At 43.6% G+C, this 20,390-nt stretch overlaps 1 protein-coding gene across 3 annotated transcripts in view; it reads left to right on the forward strand.

Moving 5' to 3' along the window:
• The first annotated feature begins 1,606 nt into the window (after positions 1–1,606).
• LOC121530725 (ankyrin repeat domain-containing protein 31) overlaps positions 1,607–20,390 on the forward strand; it is a 63,242-nt gene continuing 44,458 nt past the window's right edge. For 2 of the 3 annotated variants that reach the window (XM_041835919.2, XM_041835921.2), the window contains exons 1-8: positions 1,607–1,767; positions 2,214–2,293; positions 2,414–2,490; positions 3,999–4,021; positions 4,178–4,242; positions 5,963–6,252; positions 6,653–7,055; positions 19,060–19,239. In XM_041835919.2, coding sequence (XP_041691853.2) covers positions 1,673–1,767; positions 2,214–2,293; positions 2,414–2,490; positions 3,999–4,021; positions 4,178–4,242; positions 5,963–6,252; positions 6,653–7,055; positions 19,060–19,239 — 1,213 coding nt within the window. In that variant the 5' untranslated portion in view covers positions 1,607–1,672. Of the gene's footprint in view, positions 1,788–2,213; positions 2,294–2,413; positions 2,491–3,998; positions 4,022–4,177; positions 4,243–5,962; positions 6,253–6,652; positions 7,056–19,059; positions 19,240–20,390 lie in introns of all 3 variants that reach the window. The other variant, XM_041835920.2, reaches the window with a different exon arrangement.

Below are 20,390 nucleotides of genomic sequence, written 5' to 3' on the forward strand. Positions count from 1 at the left end.
AGCTTCGAGAGATGGCACGGGAATGCGTCATCCGATACATTAGCCAATCGCATCGGAGAGTTGGTCCATGAGCGCTTTGGGCACGCCTCGTTTCCAAGGCGGCGGTCCTTAGAGGCGTGTTCAGAGGGGGGACGCGTGATCTCACCACTGGCGCTCGGGCCAATTTCTGCGAGGTATAGGAAACAGGCAGTGGGTACAGGCGGTGCGATGCTGCATCATTGGACGTTCCTTTTGAATTGGTGTGGCATTTTTTTTTTTACAATTTCAAACGTGATGCAAAGAAAGAACACACGTTTTTCGTTTAAAGTTAATCATTAAAATATGTTGTTTTGTTTTTTTTTTACTTTGAAGAACTGTTTTATTTGCAAATGTCGAGGTCAAATCTGTGTAAAAAGCCTTGACCTGCTGTAACCTAGTCCTTCGTCCTTCTTTATTCCTATCTAAAAATAAAAACAAATATATGTTTTATTGTCATATACATCGGATAGGTGCAGTGAAATGTGTTGTTTTACAGGGTCAGCCATAGTAGTAAGGTGCCCCTGGAGCAAATTAGGGTCAAGTGCCTTGCTCAAGGACACATCGACAGATTTTTATCTAGGTCGCTTCGCAATGTCTATGGGTGGATCATTGAATGCCACTGGCAAATAGGCCATAATAGATTATATATTAGTAATGAATGGTTAAAAAGCCTGTAGCCTATGTATTTCAGTGCTATCGTCACGGATTTGAAACATTTCCGAACCCACATCATGGACCTAGTCGGATACATCATTTGTTCACTTATTTCTGCAAATATAGGCCTATATCTTTTCGTTCATTTGCATTAGGTAAATTGTGTCTGTGATTTTCCAGCAAAATTAATAAAACTTTGGCTACTATACCTGCATAGTAACATTTTATTTAAACAAAATAAATATTTGCCAGTGTTTTGCCTTATTTTATTAATTTCAGTTGAGTTTTCATGTGAGTTTATACATAAATTGGTGGTATTATCACTCATACTCTGTTGTTATGTATAAGGAGTAATGTATCAGATTAGAACATTTAATAATAAGCAGCTGTCACCAACTTTGTCCAGGAGAGCAGGTGACATAGATTATATAATATGGGGTGATGACACACACACACACACACACACACACACACACACACATCTGGTTCAACTGATATTTATTTAGCTCTTCCTAGCCTGAGGTAGGAAGGTGTAGGCTGCTATGCTGGGCTGGAACAAGAACTTTCACCTCTCTAAAACCGGAATGGTTTTGGTGAACACAGCTTTTAGATTACATTTTTTGGTGACCACTAGTTTTGAGTGGAGGCTGAGTGAGTGCCACTGCCAAGTAAGGATGAATCACATAGTTTTTAAACGTAGGCCTACAATTCTATTTGGCTCAATCTTCCCCCCTGCCATGGGAAAACAAGGGATACTGTTGTAGCCTACTCAGTCTGCTACGCCCTCTTGTGGCAGAAAAGAAGAAACAAGGCTTTCCACTTTTCTCCGAATTAGCAAGGAACGCCCACCTTTTCCAGGAACGCCCTAGACGCAGTCTGCAGTCGGACATTTTCTCTTTTCGCGCGCAAATCTCAGCCGTTACTCATCCAAACTAGTAACGACGTGGCTGGCTAGCTAGATGTAAATATTGACAATTTGTAACTGTATCACACACATGTTATGGAGACAAGTTGTTTCTCTGATATCGACAATGAGTCGGCGTCAATTGTAGGTGATTCTGAAGGAGAAGAAGAAAAAAATATTTACCTGGACAGGTTTGGACACTTTTAGCTAGGTAGCTAACGTTAGTTAGATAACTTCTAGCAAACCCAGTTCTCCGGTTGTCGCTAGTTACCACAGCCACAAAGTCATAATTGGCAACATATAAAAATCCATGAACATAAAATAGTTTTTTGTATAAGGTTAGCAGTATGGTTAATGTTAGGTTTAAAATCAGATTTAAAAAAAATAAATAGTAGAACTAGGCGGGATTTAGCCATAATTATGACCTTGTGGCTGTGTTAACTAATGACGACCCAGTTCTCCAGCCGAATTTAAATTTTTCGTGGATGAAATAGCTGACTAAAGTATTTTTATGAAATGTGTTCTCTTGTGCCAAAGTGATCTGCTGTGGGACTGCTAGGTCGACTATGTCTGGTTAGCAGCTAGCTACTATTTAGGTAGCTAACATTAGTTACTTTCTTCATTTTGTTTTTTACAGATTGATGCTTGCAGATTTGTTAGACTCGCCATACACACGTAATTTGTCCACACCACTCACCATCAATGGCTGTACAGACGGTAAGTTGGCCCTTCCAGCAAGGGTTCGGGCTACCTTGAGAAATAAAGCAAATTTGAACAAACTGCCATATCTTTGACACCGTTCACCGTTTCTGATGTGATACCATGCCTGTCCGCTAGGGTTTTCTCCTCAGATAGCGATGTTGACTTGTAGACGTTTGGATGGCATGGACCAAGTGCGTCTCACACCTGAGAAGGTAGCTTGTGCAACAGTAGCTCTCAAAACCCCTTTTTCTCTTGGGTTTTCTGAGGTGACATTCGCCCACGGTTGGCTCCATGTGAACTACAATTCAGATGCTGTGTTTTAACATTTTGAAACGTCAATCATCGCTTTCAAACAGGTTTTTGAAACATATGGTGATATGCCCCCTCTTTCAGTTTGGCGAAAAATAATCTTTCAAATAAAACATATGCACTTACTGTAGCAGTTTTGCACAGATCCACAAGCTGTGTGTGCCTCCAGTTGACGAACTACACTTTCTCCCCAGCTAGTTTACACACGTGTTCGGAGCACGCTAGTGTGGGAACCCTAACCCTATATAAAAATGTGTTGTAATTTAACCTTTTGTTTTTTGAAAATTATTTCTCGCTGATATTAAAGATACGTTCATTATGTTTCCAAAACCATACCGCAAGCGATGCGTTTTAACGATCAGAACAAGGGTCTTTGATCTTAATAAAATCCCCCGACCAGAATATACTATTGTAAATAGGCACTAAAGCAGTTCCTGTCTATAACCACGTTTCCATCCACAGTTTTTATGTGAGTAAAGTCATACCGTATAATAAAATAATCACGACAGATGTGAAGGAAACAGGAAGTTTCGGTACAATTTTATAAATGGCAACAGATAATTTGTTTGTTCGACATGGTAACTTTGTGTCAGCAAAATAAATGATGGGCAAATTGCCTGTGGAAATGCCTTTAAGCGCAAACATTGATATAATAACCATCATATCCACGTGCAAACATTGATATAATAACCATCATATCGAAGTAAACTTGGAGTCACGCGATGATATGGTGTGTGGTCCTCCCACTACAACTCGGGAAAGCATGCAGTTTATTAGGCTACAGATGAAATAAGTTATGATGAATTTCACAGGGTGGTGAAAGTGCACAGTGATGAGCTTGATGCTCCTTTCCAATAAATATCAAGGGTCTTATTCTGGTGACATGATGGTCGATGGCAGCCGATTGACAAATACAAATTTGAAAATAAAGCTATTTTCTCCATGATAATCTCATCATGTATTGGCTATACCCGCACTGTATCTGCGAGTGGTTGGCTAGTGCGCACGTGCCAATAACAGAGTGGGCACATTTGCTATATAACGCAAATTTTTTTGGTAACAAAACCATCAGTAGAGTTGAAAATGCGATGGAAACCCATTTAACTTGTAGTTTTTTATTCAGTACATGGGAATTTAATCGTACGTCATAACGCACATACTTTTATCCGCAAAAGTAAATTTGATGGAAACATCTCTGGTGGAAAAATTGGCATATTTTATTTATGCGGATTCTAGACTATTCGCATGAAAATCTGTCGCCAATTGGATGGAAACCTAGGAAGTGAATGGGTTAGTGCAGCAGTAGTGTTTTACACAAAATAAAGTCCTAGTTTACATGTTCTGTCACTCTTTTTTTCAACAACTATTTATCGGATTAGAATGTGTTTTGACAATTTTTTTCCTTCTGCAGATCCAATCCCCATATTTGTCAAGGTGTGTATAATCCATTTAGCTATATCATATCAAGTTTTAGTAATCAGTGCATGTTTATGGTTAACTGTGTAACGTTAGACTTATCTAATCATGAGTAAAATACCATTCTACTTCTCTGTTGATTACTTACTAATTTCCTCCCCTTTTCAACGCTAGGAGTTCTGGGAATCCAGATGACGAGAAAGGAATGGATAGTATTATCGCTCAAGGACATGATGGAGGTGTGTGTGTGTGTATGAGTATGAGTTTTCAAGGCCGCATTGCTAGCTGGCATTTGACAGATTACACTCTGAATGTATGCCTGCCCTATCTAGCTAGTCCCACTGACGACTATTAATGATGGTAGTTTATCACCAGTTGTAGAGTGAAGCAACTGCTTTGATGGCACTTAACCCAATTGATGCATCCCAAATGGTACCCTATTCCCTATGTAGTACACTCATTTTAACCAGGGTGCATAGGGCTCTGTGTGCACTATATAGGAAATAGGGATCCATTTGGGATGCAGGCAATGCAATTTCTCATGTAGAAGCTCATGTACACTTGCAAGCCAAGGAACAATGTAGGTTATATAACTCTACTATAATTATTATCACTCAAGGTTTCTAGGATATTATCCTGCTCAATATGTATTTGGGATTATCTTATTATTTCTCTGATAAGGTCAATAACAGGTCAATAATATAATTTTTCTTCACCATCATTGCTCGTATGACACTTTCCAGAGACTCAATCAAAATGGTGTATTTGCTTCCACCTGGTGGTGCTATTTGGTAAATCAGTACGTGCAAACTACACCGAACAAAAATATAAATGTAGTGTTGGTCCCATGCTTCATGAGCTGAAATAAAGATCCCAGAAATGTTCCATACGCACAAAAAGCTTATTTTTCTCAAATGTTGTGCACAAATTAGTTTAGATCCCTCTTAGTGAGCATTTCTCCTTTGTCAAGATAATCCATCCACCTGACAGGTGTGGCATATCAAGAAGCTGATTAAACAGCATGATAATTACACATGTGCACCTTTGCTTGGGACAATAAAAGGCCACTCGAAAATGTGCAGTTTTGTCACACAATGCCACAGATATCTCAAGTTTTGAGGGCTTGTGCAATTGGCATGCTGACTGCAGGAATGTCCACCAGAGCTGTTGCCAGATAATTTAATTTTCATTTCTCTACCGTAAAACATTGTTTTAGAGAATTTGGCAGAACGTCCAACCGGCCTCACAACCGCAGACCACATGTATGGCATCGTGTGGGCGAGCGGTTTGCTGATGTCAACGTTGTGAACAGAGTGCCACCATGGTGGCGGTGGGGTTATGGTATGGACAGGCATAAGCTACGGATAACGAACAATTGCATTTTATCGATGGCAATTTGAATGCAGAGAGATACCATGACGAGATCCTGAGGCCCATTGTCGTGCCATTCATCTGCCGCCATCACCTCATGTTTCAGCATAATAATGCGTAGCCCCATGTCGCAAGGATCTGTACACATTTCCTGGAAGCTGAAAATATCCCAGTTCTTCCATGGCCTGCATACTCACCAGACATGTCACCCATTGAGCATGTTTGGGATGCTTTGGATCAACGTGTACGACAGCGTGTTCCAGTTCCAGCCAATATTCAGTGGGACAACATTCCACAGGCAACAGTCAACAGCCTGATCTATTCTATGCAAAGGAGATGTGTCGCGCTGCATGAGGCAAATGGTGATCACACCAGATACCGACTGGTTTTCTGATCCACACCCATACTTTGTTTTAAAGCTATCTGTGACCAACAGATGCATATCTGTATTCCCAGTCATGAGTTTGCTATCATTTATTTCTGCCAGTATGCTATTTTTCCGCTGTATTGTACATCACAGATTAATACTGTTAAGGCTAACAACACCTATTTACCAGCGTATGTTGTTTTTTAATTTATGCTTTACAGAAGACAGTAAGGGGATGAAAGAAGAAGACACCTCCGAGGGGTCAGTGTCCCATTCACACAGGGAGGGTACACAGCGGACCCTCGGGGACGTAATCCCAAAACTTTCCCGGGGTGGTGGTGATTGTGACCTCTCACAGAAGGAGACAGGTGCAGAGCCCAAGGGACAGACCAGGCTGACTGAGAGTCAGACACAGGGGAGTAAACAGACCAGACCAATGGAGGGAAGCAGACCAACCAGGCAGACCAGAGGGACCAAACAGAATGACAACCAGGCACAGGAGAACAAACCGGTAAAGGGAGGGAACATCCTCAACACTGTGCCAGTCTGTTTGTGATGTCATGCCAAAGAGTGACAAGGAGATTGACTGGCACTCCGTCTAGTGAAAGGGTGCTTGAAGTCAACAGTAAACAAAGACTTCAGTTGCAACTACATTAAGTGATTGCTGGTCCCCTGTTTTCAGGCCAGACAGAGCAGGGGCAACAACAGACAGAATCAGGAGACCAGTAGACAGTTAAAGGGAACACCATAGAGATCCTATTCAATTAGGATCTAATTCTGTGGGGAACATGCTCAACTCTCTCCACTTCCATAAAAACAGTGAAAGGAGGCTTGGAAGTCAACAGTGAACAAACAAAGACTTCAATAGCCATTACATCAAATGATTGCTGGTACACTTTTTTCATTGTTAGGAGAACAGACAGACCAGGCAGAGTGACAGTCAGAGCCAGGAGACCAGCAGACCAACCAGGCAGACTGACAGACAGAAGCAGGAGACCAGCGGACAAACCAGACAGACCAGGCTGACTGACAGCCAGAAGCAGGAGACCAGCGGACCAACCAGACAGACCAGGCTGACTGACAGCCAGAAGCAGGAGACCAGCGAACCAACCAGACAGACCAGGCAGAGTGACAGCCAGAAGCAGGAGACCAGCAGACCAACGAGAGAGACCAGGCAGACTGACAGACAGAAGCAGGAGACCAGCGGACCAACCAGACAGACCAGGCAGACTGACAGCCAGAAGCAGGAGACCAGTGAACCAACCAGACAGACCAGGCAGAGTGACAGCCAGAACAGGCCAGGGACACTGAGAGGTAGGCTTACTAACACTCAGCACTGAGCATAGGATAATATTCACATGTATCTGAGTGTCACATGAATGTTGTATTGAGACAATTCAAACAAGGCAACAGTAAACATGCCGTCCCACACCAATGATGCAGCGCCCCCCTTGGGCCAATCAGTATAATTTTGTAAATGCTGGATCTCTATGGCAAGACGCATCATTCACTCAAGTGTCCTGAAATTCGGGCCAGTGGTGTCTGAGATATCGCGTGGGTTAGCTAGACTCATATCCCTGAGCATGTTTGCCAAATTTCATCACTCTTGAGTCAAAAATGTCAAGAGATATAAACATGTGCCTGTTAAAGCGCCACCATGTGGTTGATATGAATGTTCTTGCATATTTTGAGTCTTGACAGTGTTTGCAACGTGTACCAAAATGTGTTACAATACGAATATCCTTGACTGAATTATATGCTTTTATGTGCCAGACCACGCCCACATTAATGTTTATTGGTCAGTAGCAGCCATGTTGTTTTAGGTACTTGTCTGGAAAATATTGCATTGAGAGACCTTTGTCCATAGATGTCACATATCAAGTTTCGTGCAGATCGGTCATTCGGTGCCAGAATAAATCAATGAAATGTATTTATAAAGCCCTTTTTACATCAGCAGTTGTCACAAAATGCTTATACAGAAACCCAGCCTAAAACCCCAAAGAGCAAGCAATGCCGATGTAGAAGCAAAGTGGCTAGGAAAAACTCCCTAGAAAGGCAGGAACCTAGGAAGAAACCTAGAGAGGAAACAGGCTCTGAGGGGTGGCCAGTCCCCTTCTGGCTGTGCCGGGTAGAGATTATACGAGTACATGGCCATTAAGGCCAGATCGTTCTTCAAGATGTTCAAACGTTCATAGATGACCAGCAGGGTCAAATAATAATCGTAGTGGTTATAGAGGGTGCAACAGGTCAGCACCTCAAGAGTAAATGTCAGTTTGCTTTTCATAGCCGAGCATTCAGAGGTCAAGACAGCAGGTGCGGGAGAGAGGGAGAGAAAGGGAGAGAGAGAGGGTCGAAACAGGAGGTCTGGGACAAGGTAGCACGACCGGTGAACAGATCAGGGTTCCATAGCCACAGGCAGAACAGTAGTAACTGGATCAGCAGCACGACCAGGTGGACTGGGGGCGGGGACAGCCAGGAGTCATCAGGCAAGGTAGTCCTGAGGCGTGGTCCTAGGGCTCAGGTCCTCCCGGAGGGGAGGGAGGGAGAGGGATATCAACAGACCACTAACTTACTATCCTGAGACAAGGCCAAGTATAGCCATGAAGATCTCCCCCATCGCACAAGCCCGAGGGTGCGCAAAACCGGACAGGAAGACCTCGTCAGTCACTCAACCCACTCATGTCGAGTTTAGCGGAAAAAAGCCTGGCCCGACGTGATGCACCACTCATATGGACGGCATGGGAGAGCGCAAGCATGTGGTCAGAGGCAAATAATCCCAGTGGAGAGAGGGGAGCAGCAAGGGTGGTTCATCACTCCAGTGACTTGCCGTTCACCTTCACACTGCTGGGCCAGACCACACTCAATCATAGGACCTACTGAAGAGATGAGTCTTCAGTAATGACTTAAAGGTTGAGACTTGAGTCTGCTTCTTTCACATGGATCAGCAGACCATTCTATGAAAATGTTACTCTATAGGAGAAAAACCTGCCTCCAGCTGTTTACTTAGAAATTATAGAGACAATAAGGAGGCCTGCGTCTTGTGACCGTAGCGTATGTGTAGGTATGTACAGCAGGACCAAATCGGAGAGATAGGTATGAGCAAGTCCATGTAATGCTTTATAGGTTAGCAGTAAAACATTGAAATCAGTCCTAGCCTTAACAGGAAGCCAGTTAGAGGCTAGCGCTGGAGTAATATGATAACATTTTGGGGTTCTAGTTAAGGATTCTAGCAGCCGTTTTTAGCACTAGCTGAAGTTTATTTAGTGCCTTATCCTGGTAGCTGGAGAATTGAACATTGCAGTAGTCTAATCTTGAAGTGACAAAAGCATGGATTAGCTTTTCTGCATCTTTTTTGGAACGAGAATTTCAGATTTTTGCAATGTTACTAAGATGGAAAAAAGCGGCTCTTGAATATTTTTGATATGTTCGTCAAAAGAGAGATCGGGGTCCAGAGTAACGCTGAGGTCCTTCACAGTTATATTTTAGACGACTGTACAACCAGGGTGGGAAATTAACTTTTTGGTCCACCAGCCACTGTGGCAGGTAGATTAAAAAATCTACCAGCCACTCAGACTGTTGACCAACCACATTTTTTGTTGTTGCCATAATTTCACAAAAACAAGAAATGTATTACTAGTAAAAAGAAATGTGGTATATTGCTCAATTCAATTTCATTTTTGTGAACAGTCTTTTAACCAATGTATGTAAAAAAAAAAAATCATTTAGATACAATAGTAAAAAGTAAAACAGATAAACCGTTGTACAACTGAACATCAAGAATCAACAAACTGCCTGCCCTGCCACAACATTACAGCTTATTTGTTATTATAGCTCAGGGCTCTAATGCTGACATTTTTTACAAGGATTAAAAGTTGATTACTCTTAAATACTTAAATAGATTACTTCAATAAATTGATATTTAGGAGCACATATACTATACATGTCACACCCTGGCTCTGGGACTCTATATGTTGAGCCAGGGTGTGTTCATTCTGTTGTGTTTATTTCTATGTTGGCTAGAGTGACTCCCAATCAGAGGCAACGAGTGTCAGCTGTCGTTGGTTGTCTCTGATTGGGAGCCATATTTAAATTGTCTGTTTTCCCTTTGTGTTTGTGGGTTCTTGTTCCGTGTTGGTCATTGTTACCGTGGACTACACGAGTCGTTTGTTGTTTTGTTGATTGTTGTTTCTATTATCACTAAAGATAATAAAGTTAACCATGTTCGTTCATCACGCTGCGCCTTGGTCTATTCAATACGACGATCGTGACAGAAGAACCCACCATACAAGGACCAAGCAGCGTGTCCAGGGGCAGATCTTGGACTGGACATGGGAGGAAGCGCCGGGAAAGGAGATGGAGAGGTTGGCGATGGCCCAGGTGGGCAAAGTGTGGTCCTGGGAGGACATGCTCGGGGGAAAAGGGCCATGGGCTAGGATTAAGGCCCTGGCGAGAGAGGAGCAGCGGCGTCAGCAGTGTCAACGTCGGACAGGCGAGAGGCAACCCCAGAAGATTTTTAGGGGGGGGCACACGGCATGGACGACGGGGCTGACGGAGGCAGAAAAGGGGCGGATTCAGAAGGCCACCAGGTTACGGGGGCCACTGGTCAAAGTGGGGAAGGAAGGTGTAGAGGCACGGCGAGAGGTAGTGGGGTGTGTAACCAGTCCGGTCCGGCCCGTTCCAGATCCCGAGGTAGAGCCAGTGGTGTGTGTCCCCAGTACGGTCCGGCCTGTTCCGGCCCCTCGCACCAAGTGTACGGTGTGCGTCGCCAGCCCAGTCCGGCCTGTCCCTGCTCCACGCACCAAGCCTACGGTGTGCGTCGCCAGCCCAGTCCGGCCTGTCCCTGCTCTACGCACCAAGCCTACGGTGTGCGTCGCCAGCCCAGTCCGGCCTGTCCCTGCTCCACGCACCAAGCCTACGGTGTGCGTCGCCAGCCCAGTCCGGCCTGTCCCTGCTCCACGCACCAAGCCTACGGTGTGCGTCGCCAGCCCAGTCCGGCCTGTCCCTGCTCCACACACCAAGCCTACGGTGTGCGTCGCCAGCCCAGTCCGGCCTGTCCCTGCTCCACGCACCAAGCCTACGGTGTGCGTCGTCAGCCTGGTAAGGCCCGTTCCTCCTCCACGCACCAAGCCAGGGGTGCGAGTCGTCAGCCTGGTAAGGCCCGTTCCTCCTCCACGCACCAAGCCAGGGGTGCGCGTCGTCAGCCTGGTAAGGCCCGTTCCTCCTCCACGCACCAAGCCAGGGGTGCGCGTCGTCAGTCCAGCACAACCCGTGCCTGGGTCACCGGTGCCTGGTAAGGTCCCGGTCAACTGCTCCACTACGGAGCTGAAGCTAACCGCTCCTGCTAAGTCCAGTTCAGCTCCAGTCAGCGGGGCCAGACTGGACCAGGGGCGCTATGGGGGTTTATTGGAGGGTGGTGGGCAAGGCCGGAGCCAGAACCGCCGCCGAGGAGGTATGCCCACCCAGCCCTCCCTGTTTTGTTCAAGTTGAGGCGCGGTCGCAGTCCGCGCCTTTAGGGGGTACTGTCACACCCTGGCTCTGGGACTCTATATGTTGAGCCAGGGTGTGTTCATTCTGTTGTGTTTATTTCTATGTTGGCTAGAGTGACTCCCAATCAGAGGCAACGAGTGTCAGCTGTCGTTGGTTGTCTCTGATTGGGAGCCATATTTAAATTGTCTGTTTTCCCTTTGTGTTTGTGGGTTCTTGTTCCGTGTTGGTCATTGTTACCGTGGACTTCACGAGTCGTTTGTTGTTTTGTTGATTGTTGTTTCTATTATCACTAAAGATAATAAAGTTAACCATGTTCGTTCATCACGCTGCGCCTTGGTCTATTCAATACGACGATCGTGACAATACACCCCTTCAAATTGGTGGATTTGGCTATTTCAGCAACACCCGTTGCTGACAGGTGTATAAAACCGTTCCAACAAGTCAGTTCGTCAAATTTCTGCCCCCGCACACAAGCCTAAGATCACCATGCGCAATGCCAAGCGTCGGCTGGAGTGGTGTAAAGCTTGCCGCCATTGGACTCTGGAGCAGTGGAAACGCGTTCTCTGGAGTGATGAATCACGCATCACCATCTGGCAGTCCGACGGACAAATCTGAGTTTGGTGGATGCCAGGAGAACGCTACCTGCCCCAATGTATAGTGCCGACTGTAAAGTTTGTGGAGGATGAATAATGGTCTGGGGCTGTTTTTCATGGTTCAGGCCCCTTAGTTCCAGTGAAGGGAAATCTTATTGCTACAGCATACAATGACATTCTAGACGATTCTGTGCTTCCAACTTTGTGGCAATAGTTTGGGGAAGGCCCTTTACTGTTTCAGCATGACAATGCCCCTGTGCACAAAGCGAGGTCCATACAGAAATGGTTTGTCGAGATCGGTTTGGAAGAACTTGACTGGCCTGCACAGTGTCCTGACCTCAACCCCATCGAACACCTTTGGGATGATTTGAACGCCGACTGGGAGCCAGGCCTAATCGCCTAACATCATACTTACCCGCCAATGACAAAATGTACCCGCATTTGGCGGGTGGCGGGTGTTAATTTCCCACCCTGTTTACAACCATTGAGATTCATAGTCAGATCCGACAGCAGATCTCGTTTTTTCTTGGGACCTAGAACTAGCATATCTGTTTGGTCCGAGTTTAAAAGTAAAACATTTGCCGCCATCTACATCCTTATGTCACAGAGGCTTCCAGTGTACGTAATTTTGGGGCTTCACCATGTTTCATAGAAATGTACAGCTGTGTGTTGTCTGAATAGCAGTGAAATGACATCACCAAGAGGTAGCATATAGAGTAAAAACAATAGTGGTCCTAGAACGGAACCTTGAGGAACACTGAAACTTACCATTGATTTGTCAGAGGACAAACCATCCACAGAGACAAACTGATATCTTTCCGACATATAAGATCTAAACCAGACAAGAACTTGTCCCTGTCGACCAATTAGGGTTTCTAATCTCTCCAAAAGAATGGGGTGAGTAGCGTTTTAAGTGTTTTCCACAAAATGTAAAATGGCAGAAAATCCATCATGGTGGACCTTATGGGTCCCTGAAGCAAATGTGTTCCTTGTGAGAAGAGGGACCTATGTATCGAATTTTATGACTTTAGATCAAACGGGCTGATGGGCGTGACCTTTCAAAGTTAGCATTTTCAGTCTTTTAATATAGCGCCACCATCTGGCCAATCAGTGTAATTGTGTAAATGCCTGATCGCTATGGCAAGACACATCATTCACTCAAGTTTCGTCATAATCGGGCTAGTGCTGTCTTGAGATAGCGCATGTGACTAAAGTACGAACGGACAGAGACAGATCCACAGTCCCCTCCCCGATTTCATGATGGGGGACAGTGAAGCAAATTGTATAAAGAGGGTGGAATATGCGTGAATGGGATAACAGATGCACGGATGGATGGCTGGATGAATGAATAAGGTGCATGTTTGGTGAAGTTCTTGAGATGAACAGTAGAGGGAGTCAGTATAGCAGCAATCAATCCACTTGTTTTCTGGCCCTAACCAGATAGACAGTAAACTTGTCTTCTGGGCCTAACCAGATATACAGTAAGCCTGTCTTCTGGGCCTAACCAGATATACAGTAAGCCTGTCTTCTGGGCCTAACCAGATATACAGTAAGCCTGTCTTCTGGGCCTAACCAGATATACAGTAAGCCTGTCTTCTGGGCCTAACCAGATATACAGTAAGCCTGTCTTCTGGGCCTAACCAGATATACAGTAAGGCTTTATTGGAGGCCAGGTCAGGGGCCCATAGGGGTCTAGTCAAAAGTAGTGCACTGTATAGGGAATACGGTGCCATCTGGGAGACACATCAGGGTTCCCAATTGTTAAAGAATTTCTGGGATGTCATGTAATTATTGTATTTTTAGGTCATTTAGCAGACACTCTTATCCAGAGTGACTTACATGAGCAATTAGGGTTAAGTACCTTGCTTGAGGGCACATCGACAGATTTTTCACCTAGTCGGCTCGGGGATTAGAACCAGCGACCTTTCGGTTACTATTCATTCCCAACTGGGATGTTCATTCCCAACGGGGGTGTAATAAACGTATTTCTGCAATCGTGGAAAAGGGGAGGGTAATATTTTCCAGTTGGGGTGCCAAGACACCACACAATGGTACACAACAGACCACACAGAACACCATGCATTTGATTTGCATAGTCACTTATTTTACAGCCTGACGCCATCAACTGTTTGACAGCTCTCAGAGCCATTCTACAACAGCCATTCTACAACAACAGCCAGCAAGCATAATGGCTGGTATTGTTACTCTGGATATGGCGGTATAATTTGTTCAGGTTTATGAAGCTGTGAGATGGAGACAGAGGATGTGTCCCAAATGGCACCCTATTCCCTATATAGTACTCTACTTAACCGTTGACCAGGAAGGCCCATAGGGCTCTGGTCAAATGTAGTACACTATTTAGGGAATAGGGTACCATTTGGGACGCACCCAGAGCCCTATGGGCTCCGGTGTATGATAAAACATTCCTTGCTGTGTGTGTATCTTCAGCGGTAACATACAATGACCAGTGTTTTTCCAGCCCCTAGGCCGACGTGTTACGAAGACACTGGCATGAACACAAGCTCCCCAGTCCAGTGTACATGTTTTGTACGTGCTGTACTGACCTTATTGAATAAGGTTCTGATTGTGTGGATGGCTGAGCATGGCTGGAAGCGGGGCTATAAAACTGACGTACAGATAGCTGTGCAGATAGCAGTGTACACACATGTACATGTAATGTAGCAGTGTTTCCCTTATCATTGGATAGGCAGGACAGGCCCCTGTTCCCTTTGATCTTTGTGTCGTATCTAAAATAATTGGTTTCAATTTAAATGTTTTGGTTAAAGAGGCCTTGGAAGTTGATTTGGAGGACTTGGCTGTCTGAGTAGCCTCCACAGGAGGGTCCACCTTGATTATGTCAATAGCTGAGTCTACCTATACCTTAAGGGTTAGAGTTAGGGTTAGCTGAGTCTATCTATATATTTAGAGTTAGGGTTAGCTGAGTCTGTCTATATATTTAGAGTTAGGGTTAGCTGAGTCTGTCTATATATTTAGAGTTAGGGTTAGCTGAGTCTGTCTATATATTTAGAGTTAGGGTTAGCTGAGTCTGTCTATATATTTAGAGTTAGGGTTAGCTGAGTCTGTCTATATATTTAGAGTTAGGGTTAGCTGAGTCTATCTATATATTTAGAGTTAGGGTTAGCTGAGTCTGTCTATATATTTAGAGTTAGGGTTAGCTGAGTCTATCTATATATTTAGAGTTAGGGTTAGCTGAGTCTGTCTATATATTTAGAGTTAGGGTTAGCTGAGTCTGTCTATATATTTAGAGTTAAGTTAGCTGAGTCTGTCTATATATTTAGAGTTAGGGTTAGCTGAGTCTGTCTATATATTTAGAGTTAGGGTTAGCTGAGTCTGTCTATATATTTAGAGTTAGGGTTAGCTGAGTCTGTCTATATATTTAGAGTTAGGGTTAGCTGGGTCTGTCTATATATTTAGAGTTAGGGTTAGCTGAGTCTATCTATATATTTAGAGTTAGGGTTAGCTGAGTCTATCTATATATTTAGAGTTAGGGTTAGCTGAGTCTGTCTATATATTTAGAGTTAGGGTTAGCTGAGTCTGTCTATATATTTAGAGTTAGGGTTAGCTGAGTCTGTCTATATATTTAGAGTTAGGGTTAGCTGAGTCTATCTATATATTTAGAGTTAGGGTTAGCTGAGTCTGTCTATATATTTAGAGTTAGGGTTAGCTGAGTCTGTCTATATATTTAGAGTTAGGGTTAGCTGGGTCTGTCTATATATTTAGAGTTAGGGTTAGCTGAGTCTGTCTATATATTTAGAGTTAGGGTTAGCTGAGTCTATCTATATATTTAGAGTTAGGGTTAGCTGAGTCTATCTATATATTTAGAGTTAGGGTTAGCTGAGTCTATCTATATATTTAGAGTTAGGGTTAGCTGAGTCTGTCTATATATTTAGAGTTAGGGTTAGCTGGGTCTGTCTATATATTTAGAGTTAGGGTTAGCTGAGTCTGTCTATATATTTAGAGTTAGGGTTAGCTGAGTCTGTCTATATATTTAGAGTTAGGGTTAGCTGAGTCTATCTATATATTTAGAGTTAGGGTTAGCTGAGTCTGTCTATATATTTAGAGTTAGGGTTAGCTGAGTCTGTCTATATATTTAGAGTTAGGGTTAGCTGAGTCTATCTATATATTTAGAGTTAGGGTTAGCTGAGTCTGTCTATAAATTTAGAGTTAGGGTTAGCTGAGTCTGTCTATATATTTAGAGTTAGGGTTAGCTGAGTCTGTCTATATATTTAGAGTTAGGGGTTAGCTGAGTCTGTCTATATATTTAGAGTTAGGGTTAGCTGAGTCTATCTATATATTTAGAGTTAGGGTTAGCTGAGTCTGTCTATAAATTTAGAGTTAGGGTTAGCTGAGTCTGTCTATATATTTAGAGTTAGGGTTAGCTGAGTCTGTCTATATATTTAGAGTTAGGGTTAGCTGAGTCTGTCTATATATTTAGAGTTAGGGTTAGCTGAGTCTGTCTATATATTTAGAGTTAGGGTTAGCTGAGTCTATCTATATATTTAGAGTTAGGGTTAGCTGAGTCTATCTATATACAGTGGGGAAAAAAAGTATTTAGTCAGCCACCAATTGTGCAAGTTCTCCCACTTAAAAATATGAGAGAGGCCTGTAATTTTCATCATAGGTACACGTCAACTATGACAGACAAATTGAGACATTTTTTTCCAGAAAATCACATTGTAGGATTTTTAATGAATCTATTTGCAAATTATGGTGGAAAATAAGTATCTGGTCACCTACAAACAAGCAAGATTTCTGGCTCTCACAGACCTGTAACTTCTTCTTTAAGAGGCTCCTCTGTCCTCCACTCGTTACCTGTATTAATGGCACCTGTTAGAACTTGTTATCAGTATAAAAGACACCTGTCCACAACCTCAAACAGTCACACTCCAAACTCCACTATTGCCAAGACCAAAGAGCTGTCAAAGGACACCAGAAACAAAATTGTAGACCTGCACCAGGCTGGGAAGACTGAATCTGCAATAGGTAAGCAGCTTGGTTTGAAGAAATCAACTGTGGGAGCAATTATTAGGAAATGGAAGACATACAAGACCACTGATAATCTCCCTCGATCTGGGGGCTCCACGCAAGATCTCACCCCGTGGGGTCAAAATGATCACAAGAACGGTGAGCAAAAATCCCAGAACCACACGGGGGGACCTAGTGAATGACCTGCAGAGAGCTGGGACCAAAGTAACAAAGCCTACCATCAGGAACACACTACGCCGCCAGGGACTCAAATCCTGCAGTGCCAGACGTGTCCCCCCTGCTTAAGCCAGTACATGTCCAGGCCCGTCTGAAGTTTGCTAGAGTGCATTTGGATGATCCAGAAGAGGATTGGGAGAATGTCATATGGTCAGATGAAACCAAAATATAACTTTTTTGGTAAAAACTCAACTCGTCGTGTTTGGAGGACAAAGAATGCTGAGTTGCATCCAAAGAACACCATACCTACTGTGAAGCATGGGGGTGGAAACATCATGCTTTGGGGCTGTTTTTCTGCAAAGGGACCAGGACGACTGATCCGAGTAAAGGAAAGAATGAATGGGGCCATGTATCGTGAGATTTTGAGTGAAAACCTCCTTCCATCAGCAAGGGCATTGAAGATGAAACGTGGCTGGGTCTTTCAGCATGACAATGATCCCAAACACACCGCCCGGGCAACGAAGGAGTGGCTTCGTAAGAAACATTTCAAGGTCCTGGAGTGGCCTAGCCAGTCTCCAGATCTCAACCCCATAGAAAATCTTTGGAGGGAGTTGAAAGTCCGTGTTGCCCAGCGACAGCCCCAAAACATCACTGCTCTAGAGGAGATCTGCATGGAGGAATGGGCCAAAATACCAGCAACAGTGTGTGAAAACCTTGTGAAGACTTACAGAAAACATTTGACCTGTGTCATTGCCAACAAAGGGTATATAACAAAGTATTGAGACACTTTTGTTATTGACCAAATACTTTTTTTCCACCATAATTTGCAAATAAATTCATAAAAAATCCTACAATGTGATTTTCTGGATTTTTTTTCTCATTTTGTCTGTCATAGTTTACGTGTACCTATGATGAAAATTACAGGCCTCTCTCATCTTTTTAAGTGGGAGAACTTGCACAATTGGTGGCTGACTAAATACTTTTTTTCCCCACTGTATTTAGAGTTAGGGTTAGCTGAGTCTGTCTATATATTTAGAGTTAGGGTTAGCTGAGTCTATCTATATATTTAGAGTTAGGGTTAGCTGAGTCTGTCTATATATTTAGAGTTAGGGTTAGCTGAGTCTGTCTATATATTTAGAGTTAGGGTTAGCTGAGTCTGTCTAGATATTTAGAGTTAGGGTTAGCTGAGTCTGTCTAGATATTTAGAGTTAGGGTTAGCTGAGTCTGTCTATATATTTAGAGTTAGGGTTAGCTGAGTCTATCTATATATTTAGAGTTAGGGTTAGCTGAGTCTGTCTATATATTTAGAGTTAGGGTTAGCTGAGTCTGTCTATATATTTAGAGTTAGGGTTAGCTGAGTCTGTCTATATATTTAGAGTTAGGGTTAGCTGAGTCTGTCTATATATTTAGAGTTAGGGTTAGCTGAGTCTGTCTATATATTTAGAGTTAGGGTTAGCTGAGTCTGTCTATATATTTAGAGTTAGGGTTAGCTGAGTCTATCTATATATTTAGAGTTAGGGTTAGCTGAGTCTGTCTATATATTTAGAGTTAGGGTTAGCTGAGTCTGTCTATATATTTAGAGTTAGGGGTTAGCTGAGTCTGTCTATATATTTAGAGTTAGGGTTAGCTGAGTCTATCTATATATTTAGAGTTAGGGTTAGCTGAGTCTATCTATATATTTAGAGTTAGGGTTAGCTGAGTCTATCTATATATTTAGAGTTAGGGTTAGCTGAGTCTATCTATATATTTAGAGTTAGGGTTAGCTGAGTCTATCTATATATTTAGAGTTAGGGTTAGCCCCTCTAGTAATTTAATAGTATCTCTATGGTCCACCTATACCATTAGGGAGACATTTAACGTGGTGTAAAAGCTTTTCTTCAACAATTAAAAAGAGTTGACTATTTATGTATTGCTCAGTTTACTACACTAGTTAAATAATCACCTCCTTATAACGCACATCGTTGAAGAAAAGTTTCAAATTAAATCACGCTGCCAGATTACAATGAGGTTTATGGTAAATGTTGCACTAAACACAATGCTTTTTCACCGCGTCACCATTCCTATGCTCTTCTCAGGTGTGAAGCAGAACCCTGGGGGGTCCCAGAGTGGGCGGGCCGTCCCCCCTCTGAATGTCCTCCACCGGAAGAACCCTTACGGGGAGACTGTTCTCCACGTTGCAGTCATGCAAGGAGACATCCAGAGGGTCAGAGGCATGCTGTCACAGGGCCCCGACGTCAACATGGCCGACAACGCAGGTAAGATATCAGAGGAGGGTGGTGGGCTGCAATCTGTCACTTCAGTTAGGTTCAATAAACTTTTATAGATACTGACACACAGGGCCTAACATTTAAACCCGCCACCTGCCACCTACGGGTAGATTCTGGCATTGGCGGGTAAGATGTCTATTCCACCAGCCACATTGGTTGGTGGGTGGTCAGGGCTCCACAGTGTGAGCATTTCACTCGCATTTGTGAATAAAAATAGTCAAGTATGATCACATTTATAGTAAAACAAATGCTGCAGTAGCTGTTTTCAAAGTAATTCTGCTGTTTTGTTTCACAACTGATAAATTAAATCGCACAAAGTCAAAGAACTATGAATCCTATATACCCTATCCCACCTCGAGCTGCAACACTGCCAGGCTGGGAGCTGTGCACACGTGAAGAGCTGAGTTCAAGATTCATTTTTAGAAGCGCTGCGCACAGACATAAAAGTTGGTCTAATTTACTTGAAACGAACGTCTACTGAAGTGAGACTTTGTCCTTGTGTTTCTATGGCTATTTACCTTGTTTTGTTCACAAGTTAGGCTGTTTTTCACTGCTTGAGTTTCAACTGCTAGGGAAGAGAAGACAATGCTGGTACTAGTCAGACTCTCAATCTCAAAGGCACAAACATGACTGAGTGTCACGCCCTGGCTCTGGGGACTCTTAAATGTTGAGCCAGGGTGTGGATTTTCATTGTTTAGTTTTCTATGTTTTTCGTTCTAGATCGTGTTGGCCAGGGTGGTTCCCAATCAGAGACAGCTGTAGCTCGTTGTCTCTGATTGGGGACCATACTTAGGCAGCCTTTTGGCATGTTAGTTTTGTGGGATCTTGTTCCGTAAGGTTTTGTGTATAACCTAGGACTTCACGTATCGTTTGTTTATTGTTTTGGTTCGTGTTGTGTACGCTATAAAGAATGTACGCTTATCATGCTGCGCCTTGGTCCGCTTCATCTGTCAACGATTGTGACAGAAGATCCCACCAAGAGAGGACCAAGCAGCGTGCCCAGGAGGAGAAGTTGGCGATGTCCCAGGTGGGCAAATGGTGGTCTTGGGAGGATATATTCGCGGGCAGAGGGCAATGGGCAAAAGTAAATGCCCAGGCAGGAGAGGAGAAACGGCGCCAACCGTGCCGACGATGGACAC

This window comes from Coregonus clupeaformis, chromosome 18 (genome assembly GCF_020615455.1).
Source record: "Coregonus clupeaformis isolate EN_2021a chromosome 18, ASM2061545v1, whole genome shotgun sequence".
NCBI classification, from domain to species: domain Eukaryota; kingdom Metazoa; phylum Chordata; class Actinopteri; order Salmoniformes; family Salmonidae; genus Coregonus; species Coregonus clupeaformis.